Source organism: Armigeres subalbatus, unplaced genomic scaffold, assembly GCF_024139115.2.
Source record: "Armigeres subalbatus isolate Guangzhou_Male unplaced genomic scaffold, GZ_Asu_2 Contig1499, whole genome shotgun sequence".
NCBI classification, from domain to species: Eukaryota; Metazoa; Arthropoda; class Insecta; order Diptera; family Culicidae; genus Armigeres; species Armigeres subalbatus.
In genome coordinates this window covers 31183-47848 of record NW_026942285.1, presented here as the reverse complement: position 1 = coordinate 47848, position 16666 = coordinate 31183, and the positions used below count along the sequence as shown (strand labels likewise).

Below are 16666 nucleotides of genomic sequence, written 5' to 3'. Positions count from 1 at the left end.
CTTTGCCGTATACTTAGTAGTATGATACGAGAAAGGCAAAAAAACAAATTCACAAAATTGGAGATTTTGAAAACGTCTTTATTTGTAAAATTTCATCCCTTAATTTTTGTCACTAATGTATCGAAATTATAATTAAAAGTTGTAAATTTAATGTTTTTTGAATCTGGAAAACTAGTTTGTTACTGGGTTGCAAAATTTACAGTTAAGTTGGATGGGATATGAAAGTTGTCAAACTCCAGTGACATCGTTGATCCAGTTACGAATAGGAGGATGCGCAACTCGAGCATAGCCACTAGGTCGATTGCCAAGACAGTCGGGAGCTCCCCAAGATACAACTCCAATCTGGCGTCCTCCAGTTACCAGTGGGCCTCCACTGTCCATGTTGCAAGCGGAGCGTCCTGATTCACCAGCGCAGAGCATACTAGAAATAACAAAAACAACATCTTCTATTATCTTGTAAGTTGACTACACTGTAAAAAACTTACTCATCTGTCACCGACCCGGGCCATGCTGCACGACAAGTTACCTGATCAATCAGCGGAATATCGATCATCTGCAGGATTGCCGGTGAGGTTCCAGGTACACTCTGATTTTTTTTAAATAAGCTTTTATTATAGCTGAAAACGACATATAGTTATTATAAAATATTACCGTAAGTCCCCATCCCGACACGACGGCACGAGTTCCATGAGGATAGTATGTCTCAGCTGGTACCAGTTGAATAGGAGTAATATGCAAACCCTGCAAGACCTCTACAGTACGGATCACGCAGATATCGTTTTCTAATGTCCAAGAATTGTATTGGGGGTGATTTACAATCAACTCAACAGTAAAGATTGTGCCTCCTTCTAGTCGGTTGGAAGTACCTCCTCGAAGACTGATCTGTAGGCATAGTGATTATTGAATCTAATCTTCATTGAATTGTATATTATCCATAGACTTACGGTGTCTACATCAGGCAATGGATGAGTGCAATGAGCAGCTGATAGAACCCAACGATCAGATATAACCGAGGCACCACAGTTATGTACCCCATTGCGTCGCAAGGAGAGTTGGTAGGGAAAGTTTTCAATGTTGGCATCAATACCTCCGACAATCCGTCCATTTATAAGAGATCTATTCTTGAGTTCATAATATGCACCGGGCATACGTCTGTTGAACTGCAGCCATATGTCCTCCTCATGACCTGCAGTAACTGCCACTACAAATAACGCAAACACCAAAAACACATTCATCGCACTCAGAAATTTATTACTAACTGATACAAATTGATTTCCACCGTTTTTTATTTATAATATATTGCATTGAGAAAATGTCCATTAATACAATTATATAAGGTTTCCCACGATGAGATAAGATTGGCACAAGGAAAGTCCACAAGTATAGCAAGAAGCTGCATCGTTTGTTATCGTTTCCGTCGGGATTGCCCAACAACATGACCAGCTTTTGGAATTTCCGATCCTTTGGAAAATCGTTTAACAACATGCGTTGTTCGGTACTCGATTTCCGATGATCATTTTACATCATCGCAATTGATAATTAAAATTCAGAATTAACAATATTGTACGAATTAAAATGCCCAACAGAGTCTTAACACCCGTTAAACCTGGCTCATGCTGATTTTGGCCTAATTTTTGTGTTTCTCATACATCAAAGTTGTACCTAAAGGCTATAGGATTACTTTAAAAAAGAACTTTTGATAGAAGGCCCGGAGACCCATAGTGTTATATATCAATCGACTCAGCTCGACGAACTGAGGTGATGAATATATGTGTGTTTTTTACTTTTACTTACTCTGGTGGTTCAAAGAGCCGACTTGATAGATCTCCATCCTGAGCGATGTCTAGCTCTCGCTTTAACTTGTTGCCAGGTTAAATTTCGGCCGACTTCTTTTATTTCTTTATCGAGGCTTCACCGCCATGAGCCTCTGGGTGTGCTGCGATGTCTCGCTGGGTTCCGATCCCGAATTTGTGTTGCTATCGGCCTCTGGTGACAATGACGATGGAGCTCGTTGTTTGAGACCCAATTGTGAGGACACCAGGCCCGAATTATATACCGCAGGCATCTAACCGCAAGTCGAGCACATCTGTATATGGGGCTCCATATACAGATGTGCTCGACTTGCGGTTAGTGGCAGTGCAGCCGTTGAGTTTTCTCCACTGATACACACCATGTTTCGCTAGCGTATAACAGATTTCACGTTAGAGTTGAAAATTCATATTTTTGTGCGTTCACTTATCTGCCTGTTTTTCCAGATATTTCTTAAACTCACCCGAAGGGGAACGCTCGGCAAGGTCGTTAAGCTGCATATCAGTGCGCTTTTGAGGGAGGAGTGGAACGTCATCAGCCAATTCGAAGTCGTTTAGGTGATGTACCGCTAGACCATAATGTCCAAACAACATTCTCCAACAAGATACCGAAGTACCACGACTTGGTGGAGGAGTTGAAGCAGATGTGGCATCTTGGCGACGTGCGTATAATTTCGGTAGTCATCTCAGCAACCGGAATCGTCCCGAAATCTCTTCTGAGATCTTTAGAAGAGCTGTAACTTTCTTATGAACTATATTTATAGTATCCAAAAGACAGTGATTCTTGGAACTTTCAGCATTGTAAGATGGTTTCTGAACCACCACAATTAATTCGTTGCAAGTTATCCGGACGGTGCTGTGTGCAATCGAGGAAGACGCGCGTGCGGCCGGTGTGCAGGGAGACTAACGATTGTCGGTGCAAGAACGGCTGACCTGAAATATGAAATTACATTCGGCTTTGCTCCGAAAAACACGCAGTATACTGCCTATGATAGCATATTTGTCCCATATGAATACAAAATCCAGCAAAGATGTGACGAATATGCGATCATGGGCAGTATAGGTAGGTAGTAGAGAGAGACGTAAGTCGTCCTTCGTCAAAATAATTTGTATGAAGGAAATCTCCCCCAAAGAACTATTAAAGATTACAGCTAGTATAGCATTTTAGTAAATAATTACCAACACTTCAGGTAAAATTTGATCCTAGATCAACTGAAAAGTTATATGCTAGCCTTTCGGTACAACTTTGCTGGTATGTATGAGAAAGGAAAAATCGTAGGAAAAAGTGAGGAGACTTGATCCCCGGGTAGACTTGATCACCCACTTTTTTACCGAGAACTAAAGTAGTAGTACTCAAGAGACTAAAGTAGAGCCGGGCTGCAAAATGGTGGGTTGACATCAAGGAAGGAGCGCCCAACAGAGCTCTGGTCCCCACAAGTTCCTATTTCACGCTTCCACGGGTCGTCCGATGACAAAAGACCGCCAGCTAAGAGTTGTGTACTTAGCTGGTAGTGCACCTGGGCACTGTTGTCTTTCTGACATCAACTAGAGTGAGGAGGTTCGCCTCGAGCGTCTGTTCACCAGAAGGTGCGGCTCAAACAGCGTCTGCCTAGTACCCAGCGGCTAATCAACGAAATGCTGTATCGCGTCAGCTGTGTTGAGGATACGGGGCAAATTCTTCAATTACAGCCTAATCAATATTTGCGCACCGACAAACGATAAATCCGATGACGTAAAGGACACGTTTTATGAATGTCTTGATAAAGCCTATGGAGAGTGCCCAAAGCATGACGTGAAATTTGTTATCGGAGACACTAACGCTCAGGTCGGTAGAGAGGACTTTTTCCGTCCCATAATTGGTAGGGAGAGCCTTCACTCCGCTACCAATGACAACGGCCTACGGCTAGTAAATTTCGCTGCTGCCGGAGGGATGGCCATCAGTATCACCTACTTTGCACGAAAGAATATCCGAAAGCACACCTGGAGACACCCAAAAGGTGAAACTTGCAACCAGATAGACCATGTTCTGGTGGATGGGCGTCATTTCTCGGATGTTATCGATGTGCGGACATTTAGAGGTCCGAACATTGACTCTGATCACTACGTTGTTATCAGTAAAATTCGATCACGGTTGTCAACTGTATCGAACGAAAGATCACAGTGAACGATGCGTTACAATACCCAGCGATTGTCGGCGGTAGGAGTATCGGCTGAGTACCGCCAGAAGCTCGACGAACGGAAAAGTGCAGAACGTTAGCGACAACATCAACGATCTATGGGAGTCGATCTGGTGAGCACAACAGCACGAGAAGTGGTAGGCACTGCACAGAGGCGACCCAGAACGGGTTGGTTCGATGTGGAGTGTCAGAGAGTGACAGACGAGAAGAACGTTGCCAGAAGCCGGATGTTGGTGTCGGGTACCCGATCGAATAGAGATCGGTACAAGGAAGCAAGAGCAGCCGAAAAACGAACCCGCCGAAAGAATATGAAGAACAAGTGATTAGCGAGGCGCAGGAAAAAATGGAGCAGAAGGATATGCGGAGGCTCTATGAGTCTGTCAATGGCGTGCGGAGAAAGACAGCGCCATCTCCCGTCATGTGAAACGACCAACAAGGGAATTTGCTGACCGATAAAACCGAAGTGGCTGCCAGGTGGAAGCAACACTTCGAGCCTTTGTTGAATAGTGGAAGTGACGGCGCATTGGTGAACAGAATAAATATTAGCGTCGATTGACAAGCTGTGGAGTCGCCTACACTAGATGAGGTTAAAATATCTCTTAAAGAGCTGAAAAACAATAAGGCTGTGGGGAAGGACCAGAATTGAGACCGCTTGAAGAGTCCTTCGTCGGCGAATACCAGGCAGGTTTTCGTGAGGGCTGATCAACGACGGATCAAATATTTACCCTGAGACAAATCCTTGATAAATTCCGGGAGTACAACTTCATCTGTTTATTGATTTCAAGGCGGCGTACGATTCAGTGGAACGGAATGAATTATGGCAAATCATGTTTGAACATGGTTTTCCGGCGAAACTGATACGGCTGATTCGTATAACGTTGGACGGACCGAAATCAAGTGTAAGGGTTGCGGATGAAATATCGACGTCATTTGTTACCTTAGATAGATTAAAGCAGGGTGATGCACTCTCGAATCTTCTGTTCAATATAGCGCTCGAGGGAGCGATTAGGAGAGCTGGTTTGCAAAGAAGCGGTACCATTATCACAAGATCGCATATGCTCCTGGGATTTGCGGACGACATCGATATTATCGGGATTAATCGCCGTGCCGTGGAAGAGGCTTCTGTGACTTTTAAGAGGGAGACAGCGAGGATTGGACTCACGATCAATACCACCAAAACGAAGTACATGGTCGCTGGCAATCAACGTGGGTTCATTAGTGGTGGTGCTAGCGAAATTGTGCTAGATGGTGAAAAATTTGAAGTGGTAGAAGAATTTGTGTATCTTGGAACATTAGTGACGTGCGATAATGATGTTACCCGCGAGGTCAAAAGGCGTATTGCAGCTGCAAATAGGGCTTATTACGGACTTCGTAACCAGCTTAAGTCTCGTAGTCTGCAAACGAAAACAAAACTCGCACTGTATACTACTCTGATTCTTCCGGTGACGTTATACGGCCATGAGACATGGACAGAGTGTTTGAGCGTAAGGTGCTGCGGACAATACTCGGCGGTAAACGAGAGAACGGTATCTGGCGGCGTCGCATGAATCACGAATTGTACCAGGTTATAAAAGGCTGGATATTATTAAGCTTATACAACACGGCAGACTACGGTGGGCTGGTCACGTTGTTCGTATGCCGGATGAACGTCAAGCGAAGATAATATTTAGTAGAGAACCCGGAAGAGGCCGAAGGCTTCGTGGAAGGCCGCGTACACGATGGCTTTCTGCAGTTGAAGAGGTCCTGAGGGCGCTCAACGTTCAGAGCGACTGGAAGCGATTGGCCCAGGTCTCCAGTGGAGAAGGATACTCCATTCAGCGTAAGTTCATCGAAGAGCTGTAGCCCATCGATCCAATCCAAAAGTAGTTTTTCTAGCGTAGTTTTTAGTATAGATCCTCTAGACAAATGTCCTTTATAAGATGAGTTTTTGTTTTAGATTGACAACCTTATTTATTCTGCAGGCTGGTTTGTATGTTTTGACTTTCTTAAAGATTTTTTTATTGGACACGCAAAATTTGAACAACTTTTCATAACAATGACTAAATGCTTTCGTTTTTTCACAGCACATGCTTAATGATCTGTACTGATGAAAATGGGCTACAGCTCTTCGATGAACCCACGCCGAATGGAGTATCCTTCTCCACTGGACTCGATCCTGGGCCAATCGCTTCCAGTCGCCCTGAACATTGAGCGCCCTCAGGTCCTCTTCAACTGCAAAAAGCCATCGTGTACGCGGCCTTCCACGAAGCCTGTGGCCTCTTCCGGATTCTCTACTAAATATTGTCTTCGCTTGACGTTCTTCCGGCATACGAACAACGTGACCAGCCCACCGTAGTCTGCCGTGTTGTATAAGCTTAATAACATCCAGCCCTTTATATACCTGGTACAATTCGTGATTCATGCGACGCCGCCAGATACCGTTCTCTCGTTTACCGCCGAGTATTGTCCGCAGCACCTTACGCTCAAACACTCCGAAAGCTCTCCGATCAGCCTCCTTTAACGTCCATGTCTCATGGCCGTATAAAGCCACCGGAAGAATCAGAGTAGTATACAGCGCGAGTTTTATTTTCGTCAGCAGACTACGGGACTTGACTACGGTAACGAAGTCCGTAATCAGCCCTATTTGCAGCTGCGATACGCCTTTTGATCTCGTGGGTAACATCATTATCGCATGTCACTAATATTCCAAGATACACAAATTCTTCTACCACTTCAAATTTTTCACCATCTAGCACCATTTCGCTACCACCACAACTAATGAACCCACGTTGATTGCCAGTGACCATATACTTCGTTTTGGTGGTATTGATCGTGAGTCCAATCCTCGCTGTCTCCCTCGTAAAAGGCACAAAAGCCTCTTCCACGGCACGGCGATCAATTCCGATAATATCGATATCGTCCACAAAACCCAGGAGCATATGCGATCTTTTAATAATGGTACCGTACCGTGCATCACCCTGTTTCAATCCATCTAAGGTAACAAATGACGTCGTTATTTCATCCGCAACCCTTACACTTGATTTCGGTCCGTCCAACGTTATACGAATTAGTCGTATCAGTTTCGTCGGAAAACCATGTTCAAACATAATTTGCCATAATTCATTCCGTTTCACTGAATCGTACGCCGCCTTGAAATCAATAAACAGATGATGTGTCTGCAAGTTGTACTCCCGGAATTTATCAAGGATTTGTCTCAGGGTAAACATTTGATCCGTCGTTGATCGGCCCTCACGAAAACCTGCTTGGTATCGCCGACGAAGGACTCTTCATGCGGTCTCATTCTGTTGAACAGAATACGGGACATAATCTTGTACGCCGAATTAAGCAGGGTTATTCCTCGGTTATTGGCGCACTCCAGTCTGTGCCATTTTTTAAAGAGAGGGCAAATAAGGTTGTCCAACCAGATATCAGGCATTTCCTCGTCTACACATATTTTCGACATAATATGGTGCAGAACTTCATAAAGCTGCTCACTGCCATGTTTGAGAAGTTCAGCCGGGAGCTGGTCCTTCCCCGCAGCCTTATTGTGTTTCAGCTGTTTAACAGCTTTTTTAACCTCATCTAGTGTAGGTGACTTCACAGCTTGTCCATCGTCGCTAATGTTTATTCTGTTCACCGATGCACCATCACTTCCACTATTCAACAAAGTCTCGAAGTGTTGCTTCCATTGCTGGGTTCGTTTTTCGACTGTTCTTGCTTCCTTGTACCGATCTCTATTCGATCGGATACCCGACACCAACATCCGGCTTCTGGCAACGTTCTTCTCGTCTGTCACTCTCTGACACTCCACATCGAACCAACTCGCCTTGGGTCGCCTCTGTGCAGTGCCCACCACTTCTCGTGCTGTTGTGCTCACCGCTCCATGGATCGACTCCCATAGATCGTTGATGTTGTCGCTAACGTTGATTGCACTTATCAGTTCGTCGAGCTTCTGGCGGTACTCAGCCGATACTCCTTCCGCCGACAATCGCTGGTTATTGTAACGCATCGTTCGCTGTGATCTATCGTTCGATACAGTTGACAACCGTGATCGAATTTTACTGACAACGTGATAGTGATCAGAGTCAATGTTCTAACCTCTGAATGTCCGCACATCGATAACCATTGTCCTGACATTCCAGGTACCGAGTTTCCAATCATAGTCTTTATTTCATTGTCGGGTCGATTGCCAAAAATAACGTTCTCTTTTTCTTCTATCTCCAATTTTCGTGGTATTTGAGAGGCTTCAGTAAGCTACCTTACCGGGGTCGCGTTACCTACATCGCGCTGATGGGACTGTCACCTTAGGTATAGCTGACGCGATACAGCATTTCGTTAATCAGCCGCTGAGTACCAGGCAGACGCTGTTTGAGCCGCACCTCTTGATGAATAGACGCTCGAGGCGTACCTTCTCACTCTAGCTGATGTCAGAAGGACAACAGTGCCTAGGCTGCACTACCAGGTAAGTACACAACCCTTAGTTGGCGGTATTTTGTCATCGGACGACCCGTGGAAGCCCTACTGCTACAATACAAAAAAACTTTGATCGTTTACTAAACTTATTGATCTTCTGGAGGGACATTTCGATGACAAACCCAGTCAATCGAAATCAGCGACCACAGCTAATCTTATTCAAAATCTTGACGATTGAATCACAGAACTAAGAAAAAACACTAAAAAAACAAATTCACAGGATTGGAGATTTTGAAAACGTCTTTATTTGTTAAATTCCATCTCTTAATTTTTGTCACTAATGTATCGAAATTATAAATAAAAGTTGTAAATATAATGTTTTTGAATCTGGAAAACTAGTTTGTTACTGGGTTGCAAGATTTACAGTTTAGTTGGATGCGATATGAAAGTTGTCAAACTCCAGTGACATCGTTGATCCAGTTACGAATAGGAGGATGCGCAACTCGAGCATAGCCACTAGGTCGATTGCCAAGACAGTCGGGAGCACCCCAAGATACAACTCCAATCTGGCGTCCTCCAGTTACCAGTGGGCCTCCACTGTCCATGCTGCAAGCGGAGCGTCCTGATTCACCAGCGCAGAGCATACTAGAAATAACAAAAACAAATAAAAGATGTATAAAAAGATGTCTTGTAATTTGACTACATTGCAAAAAAACTTACTCATCTGTCACGAGCCGGGCCATGCTGCACGACAAGTTACCTGATCAATCACTGGAATATCGATCATCTGCAGGATTGCCGGTGAGGTTCCAGGTACACTCTATTTTTTTAAAATAAACTTTTATTATAGCTGAAAACGACATATAGTTATTATAAAATATTACCGTAAGTCCCCATCCCGACACGACGGCACGAGTTCCATGAGGATAGTATGTCTCAGCTGGTACCAGTTGAATAGGAGTAATATGCAAACCCTGCAAGACCTCTACAGTACGGATCACGCAGATATCGTTTTCTATTGTCCAAGAATTGTATTGGGGGTGATTTACAATCAACTCAACAGTGAAGATTGTGCCCCCTTCTAGTCGGTTGGAAGTACCTCCTCGAAGACTGATCTGTAGGCATAGTGATTATTGAATCTTATCTTCATTGAATTGTATATTATCCATAGACTTACGGTGTCTACATCAGGCAATGGATGAGTGCAATGAGCAGCTGATAGAGCCCAACGATCAGATATAACCGAGGCACCACAGTTATGTACCCCATTGCGTCGCAAGGAGAGTTGGTAGGGAAAGTTTTCAATGTTGGCATCAATACCTCCAACAATCCGTCCTGTTATAAGTGATCTATCCTTGAGTTCATAATATGCACCGGGCATACGTCTGTTGAACTGCAGCCATATGTCCTCCTCATGGCCTGCAGTAACTGCCACTACAAATAACGCAAACACTAAGAACACATTCATCGCTCTCAGAAATTTATTACTAACTGATACAAATTGATGTCCACCGTTTTTTATTTATAATATATTGCATTGACAAAATGTCCATTAATACAATTATATAAGGTTCTCTTTCCCACGATGAGATAAGATTGGCACAAGGAAAGTCCACAAGTATAGCAAGAAGTTTGTTATCGTTTTCGTCGGGATTGCCCAACAACATTACCAGCTTTTGGAATTTCCGATCTTTGGGAAATCATTTAACGACATGCGTTGTTGAGTGCTCGATTTCTGAAGATCATTTTACATCGTCGCAATGGATAAATAACATATCAGAGTTAACAATATTGTAGTCAAATGCGAGACTCATCAAAGTTCGAATTAAATTGCCTAACAAAGTGTCTGAACAACCGTAAACCTGGCTCATGCTGATTTTGGTCTAATTTTTGCCTTTCTTGTCCCGAAAGGCTATAGGATTGCTCCAAAAAAGTACTTTTAATAGAAGGTCCGGAAACCCATAGTGTTATATACCGATAAACTCTGCTCGACGAACTGAAGTGATGAATGTATGTGTACAAATTTTGTATACACACTTTTCGGAACCTAACATTACCGATTTACTCGCAAGTTGCATTCGACAGGGAATTCGGTCCCATTGCTTGCTATTTTTTTTGTCTTTATTAGCGAGACTTTCAACCCTAGGCTGGCTCTTCTCGTTGTTTGCTATTGAAATTTGGGTCGATCGGATATTGCATCTCGGAATTCTCGGATATTGCATCTTCGGAAAAATCATTGTTTGTTTTCCTAAGGACAAAAAAAATCAAAATCGATTTTTTTAAAGTATGGTGGCAATGCATATATTATATATTGCAAAAACATGCAAAATGATAGCACTATCCGACTTATTCCCCTAAAGTGCTTTTTTTACCTTTCTAATGTGATTGTTGTAAATACATTCAATGATTAACGGCATCATCGTCACGAGGTAGATGATTCTGGTTTATTTTTTAAATCAAATATCAATAATAATCCAAAGATGAAGATGGAGAAGCATTCGATCAAATACATGATCGGATATATAATACTGGTAATGGGAAAACGAAGATTGAAAAAAAATAAAGTTTTGATTAATTTTGAGCACTCATAAGTCATGTCCGATTTAACTCAAATTTTGCATAGGGGGATATTTTGGGATACGGTGTTAAAATTCGATGAAAAAAATTTTCATCATCTGAAAAAAATGTTCTAAGAGAAAAAGGCACCCCTAAATCATGTCCGATTTAGCGCAAATTTTTCATGGGGTCATATTTTGGGTTAATGAAACTTCTGAGCAACGTCTTTTTTTTTTAATTCGAAAATGTCATTTTCATTGGCACCCTAAATACCTTTTAAACAATTTCGTGAGAACAGCAAAAAACTGTTTTTGAACAAATTGGCGCCGAAACTTTCGATTTCTTTGATACAGATCAATAGTTTTTGGCAAAACTAAACACTCTGGGGCACTTCCCGTTCCAAAAATTGCAATTGTACTCCATAATTACTCTTCAATGTGCGTGGACATATGTAGTTTCTTAAGATGCTGGGTCATTAGGCCGAAGGCCGTTAGGCCGTAGGTCATTAGGCCGAATGGTCATTAGGCCGAACGGCCATTAGGCCGAATGAGAGCTAGGGAGTGAGAAGTGAGTAGTGCGAAGTGAAAAAAGGAAAAAGGAGGAAGAAGTAAGAAGGATGAAGGAAGAAGGAAGAAGGCAGAAGGAAGAAGGAAGAAGGAAGAAAGAAGAAAGAAGAAGGAAGAAAGCAGAAGGACGAAGGAAGAAGGAAGAATAATGAAGGAAGACGGATGAAAGTAGAACAAGAAGGGAGAAGGAAGAAGAAAGAAAGAAGAATAAAGAAGGATGACGGGAGGAAGAAGGAAGAAAGATGAAGGAAGAAGGCAGAAGAGCGAAGGAAAAAGGAAGAAGGAAGAAAGAAGAAGGAAGAAGGAAGAGGGAAGAAGGACAAAGGAAGAAGGACGAAGGAAGAAGGAAGAAGGTAGAAGAAAGAAAGAAGAAGAAAGAAGGATGACGGGAGAAAGAAGGAAGAAAACGGAAGAAAAAAGAAAGCAGAAGGAAGAAGGAAGAAAAAAGAAGGAAGAGGGAAGAAGAAAGAAGGAAGACAGAAGAGGGAATAAGGAAGAAGGAAGAAGGAAAAAGGAAGTAGGAAGAAAGAAGAAGGAAAAATAAAAAGGAAAAAAAGAAGAAGGAAAAAAGAAGAAGGAAAAAGGAAGAAGAAAGAAGGAAGAAGGCTGAGGAAAGAAGCAAGAAAGAAGAAAGAAGGAAAAAGGAAGGAATGAAGAAGAAGGAAAAAGGAAGGAGGAAGGAATAGAGAAGAAGGAAAAGGAAGAAGGAGGAAGGAGGAAGGAAGATGGTTGAGGGAAGGAGGAAGAAAGATTAAAGAAGAAGGAAGAAAGCAGAAGAACGAAGGAAGAAGGAAGAATAATGAAGGAAGGCGGATGAAAATAGAAGCAAGAAGGGAGAAGGAAGAAGAAAGAAAGAAGAAGAAAGAAGGATGACGGGAGGAAGAATGAAGAAAGATGAAGGAAGAAGGCAGAAGAACGAAGGAAAAAGGAAGAAGGAAGAAAGAAGAAGGAAGAAGGAAGAAGGACAAAGGAAGAAGGACGAAGGAAGAAGGAAGAATAATGAAGGAAGAAGGTAGAAGAAAGAAAGAAGAAGAAAGAAGGATGACGGGAGAAAGAAGGAAGAAAACGGAAGCAAAAAGAAAGCAGAAGGAAGAAGGAAGAAAAAAGAAGGAAGAGAGAAGAAGAAAGAAGGAAGACAGAAGAGGGAATAAGGAAGAAAGAAGAAGGAAAAAGGAAGAAGGAAGTAGGAAGAAAGAAGAAGGAAAAATAAAGAGGAAAAAAAGAAGAAGGAAAAAAGAAGAAGGAAAAGGGAAGAAGAAAGAAGGAAGAAGGCTGTGGAAAGAAGCAAGAAAAAAGAAAGAAGGAAAAAGGAAGGAGGAAGGAATAAAGAAGAAGGAAAAAGAAAGGAGGAAGGAATAAAGAAGAAGGAAGAAGGAAGAAGGAGGAAGGAGGAAAAAAGATGGTTTAGGGAGGAGGAAGAAAGAAGAAGAAAGAAGGAAGAAAGAAGAAAAAAAGAAAGAAGAAGGAAGAAAGAAGAAGGAAAAAAGAAGAAGGAAGAAAGAAGAAGGAAGAAAGAAGAAGGAAGAAAGAAGAAGGAAGGAGAAAGAATAAAAGAGGAATGAAGAATAAGGAAGAAGGAAGAAGGTAGAATGGAGTAAACGGCGAAGAGGAAAAAATGAAGAAGAAAGAAGGAGGAAGAAAGAAGGAATTATTGAGAAGGAAGAAGAAAACAGAAAAAAACAAGAAGATTTGGATTTTGGATTTTGATTTATTTGATTTATTTGATGGTAGAAGAATGAAAAAAGCAACGGAAAGAAAGAAGCAACAAGAAAGAAAGAAATAGAAAGAAGGATAAAAGAAGAGGGAATAAAGAAGAAGGTACGAAAATAGAAATAAGAAGGAAAAAAGAAGAAGGGTGGGGAAAAGAAGAAAAAGGAAAGAAGGAAGAGGACGAAGGAAGAAGGAAGAAGAAAGGAAGAGGAAGAAGGAAGAACAAAGAAAGAAGAAGAATGAAGGAAGAAGAATGCAAAAAGAAGAAGGAAGAAGGGAGAAGAAATAAGTAACAAAGAAGAAGGAAGCAGAAAGCAGGAAGGGCGAAAAAGAAAAGAAAAGGATGAAAAAGGAAAAAGAAGACAAATAGAAGAAGGGAGAAGGAAGAAGGGGTAAGGTGATGAAAGAACTTCTCATTTTTCACTTTTTGCTTCTTTTAGCTAATTCGGCCTAATGGCCTTTCGGCCTAATGACCGTTCGACCTAATGACCTTCGGCCAAACGGTCTTCGGCCTAATGGCATGACACCTTTTGGATTATGATTCAGAATATATAAAAATCTCAATTTGGCCAAAAATGTTACATGTGCAGTTTCTCAAACAAACAGTTCATTTATTAGTATTCTTTTGTGCACGAGAAAGGCATCAACACCGCTAGGTGGATTAATAAGGGTTTTTTTTTTCATGGAAATATGTTATTTTTCTGGGCATTCTACTGCAGTTAGCTAATATTAGCAAATAATTCTATCATATTGTGAAACTATACATTCAGGAACATCACATCCATGATATCTCACTTGTCCATCTTTGTTCATTTTGGTTTGATGATCGTATTAGTTTTTGTATGAAAATTCAGCAATTCCAATCTATGAATTTTATTTTAAGCAGTTACTTTTGAACTACCGACTTGACCGATTTTGTTAAATAGGCGTAATTGTATTTGACCTTGAAATTTGAGACGACTCATACTCTGTCGGGTAAGCATATTCCGTTCAACCGACGTTACTACCAGATAGATCTCAATCTGTTCTTGCTGTTGAGTACATTAGCTGACCAAAAAAGTTTGAATTAAGAGCACAATCACCGTTCCAAAAATCGAGCTAAGAATCCATTACGCCTATTTGAAAAAAGTTCGTAGAGATCTTTTCTTGTACACAGAAAACCAAAACTACCCAAAAATGGGTTGTTTTCACACAAAACCATACTTTGCGCCAATAACCCAAATATGAGTGAAATGACTTTTTGGGCGCTAGATAGATTGTCTTCAATTCCATGCAAACAATTTACCCACAGCTAAGTTTAATTTACCCAAATTTGACCGTGATCTACTCAAAATTGAGAATAATGAACATATTCAATTTGGGTTATTGGGCCAAATCACCCCGGTGAGGTGCTTGCATCTTGCTCTAGTTTTGACAACAATCATGGGAAAGGAAGGGAAAATTACCCAAATTTTGAGTAAATTATGTTGCGATATTCTCATCAGTAAGTATTATGAACTCAAATTTTGGGTAGATTTATGTGCCTGTGTAGAACAGTAAGAAAAATCTTTTGCATAGTGCTGATGGATTTTGAGTTATCGAATTCGACGAATCCGAGGTACAAGGTGTGCCATGGTACAAAAATCTTGAAATGAGTGCCATATCAATTATTATTTTGTCTTCATCAAATATAGCCTTGAATTTTTTTTTGTCGCCTTGAACCATAATACGAGGAAAACAAGTGTCCCCCCATATTACTGAAACGGACGGGGTCGGCTTAGAAGCTATGCCCTTAATATTAACTCTATGTTAAACAGGGTCCGTGATTGATAGTGCGAACAAATTAAACAATATTTTTTGATAAAATCCACGATAATGAAAATATAAAACATGAATGACAACACGACACAAGATTACAGTGTAACAAAACAACGAAAACAGTAAAACTAATTTCCCCCAGAAGAAGGCTGCCAAACACAGCCGAAACGTCGGGTAGTTAAAACATTATTGTTTGAACAATTTTGAGACTGTAAAGCCGAATCCCATCACTTAATATTAACTTTTACAAATTTGTCATTCACATTTCAGGCACTCATTTTATTGGATTTGCTCCCAAAAAGTGGCATTCGACGGAGAATCATGTTCCTTTATTGAAAGTGGGCGAAATCGAACTATGGGCTAATAAGTGTGACGATCCATACAACATTTTCGGATGCTTCATACAAAAACCCAGATTAATCCACCTAGCGGTGATGATGCCTTTCTCGTGCGGTAAAAAAATAGTATTTTGGGCATTACTTCTGAGCCCATCGTCCAATCGGGCCAATTTTCAATAGGAAATAATGAGACAAGATTCTGCGTCGAATGCAACCTGTTGCGAGAAAATCGGTTCAGGGTAAGTGCATTAAAAGTGAGCTAGATTTTTTTACGCGCTTTTTTCTGAGAAAAAGTATTTTTGCCATATCTACCAAGCCCATTGTCCGATCCGTCCAATTCAATAGGAAACAATGGGGCAGAATAATGCGTCGAATGCAGCCTGTTGTGAGTAAATTGGTTGAGGGTAAGTGCAAAAAAAGTGAGCTAAACTTTTTGCTCTTTTGGTGCACAAACACACACACACACACACACACACACACACACACACACACACACACACACACACACACACACACACACACACACACACACACACACACACACACACACACACACACACACACACACACACACACACACACACACACACACACACACACACACACACACACACACACACACACACACACACACACACACACACACACACACACACACACACACACACACACACACACACACACACACACACACACACACACACACACACACACACACACACACACACACACACACACACACACACACACACACACACACACACACACACACACACACACACACACACACACACACACACACACACACACACACACACACACACACACACACACACACACACACACACACACACACACACACACACACACACACACACACACACACACACACACACACACACACACACACACACACACACACACACACACACACACACACACACACACACACACACACACACACACACACACACACACACACACACACACACACACAGGGGCAGCAGGGACTTTGTCCAAGGGCTTGACGACCCCTCCCCATGGCCACTGCGAGTTAGACCGGGACCATCGTCCCTAACCCCTAATCCCAAGGCGTCAAGCGACCCGTGCCGAGGGGATGCATGGCCAGGGGGGTGAAATAATAAGCTAGGCCTTTAACGGAGCCTGTGGGGTATCTGGGCACCCTCCACAGTAATTGTCCCTTACCGTGTTATGCTGGGCTCTGGCGTGGTGGACCTCTTTTCCCGAGCAACTCGTGGGACCAAAATGGAAAACCAAGTCAATTCTTCAATTAGTAGTAGTAGTGTAGGCGACAACCCCTT

The 16666-nt window shown here is 42.0% G+C and overlaps 1 protein-coding gene and 1 pseudogene across 1 annotated transcript; both read right to left on the bottom strand.

Annotated features, from left to right (window-relative positions):
* Window positions 1–228: 228 nt before the first annotated feature.
* Window positions 229–1235, bottom strand: LOC134202893 (trypsin-7-like). The gene is made up of 4 exons (XM_062677875.1): window positions 945–1235; window positions 652–882; window positions 486–586; window positions 229–421 (listed from the first exon to the last, which is right to left on the bottom strand). Exons 1-4 carry the CDS (start codon window positions 1233–1235, stop codon window positions 229–231), a joined length of 816 nt encoding a protein of 271 aa, XP_062533859.1.
* Window positions 1236–8829: 7594 nt separating this feature from the next.
* On the bottom strand, window positions 8830–9845 carry LOC134202892 (trypsin-7-like; annotated as a pseudogene).
* Window positions 9846–16666: the final 6821 nt, after the last annotated feature.

Excerpts from the sequence above, each read along its gene's own strand:
- LOC134202893 (XM_062677875.1), bottom strand. The coding sequence starts at position 1,235 with ATGAATGTGTTTTTGGTGTTTGCGTTATTTGTAGTGGCAGTTACTGCA. Across the intron at positions 883-944 it reads CATTGCCTGATGTAGACACC|ATCAGTCTTCGAGGAGGTAC; the intron begins GTAAGTCTATGG and ends CTATGCCTACAG. Across the intron at positions 422-485 it reads CCCGGGTCGGTGACAGATGA|TATGCTCTGCGCTGGTGAAT; the intron begins GTAAGTTTTTTA and ends TGTTATTTCTAG.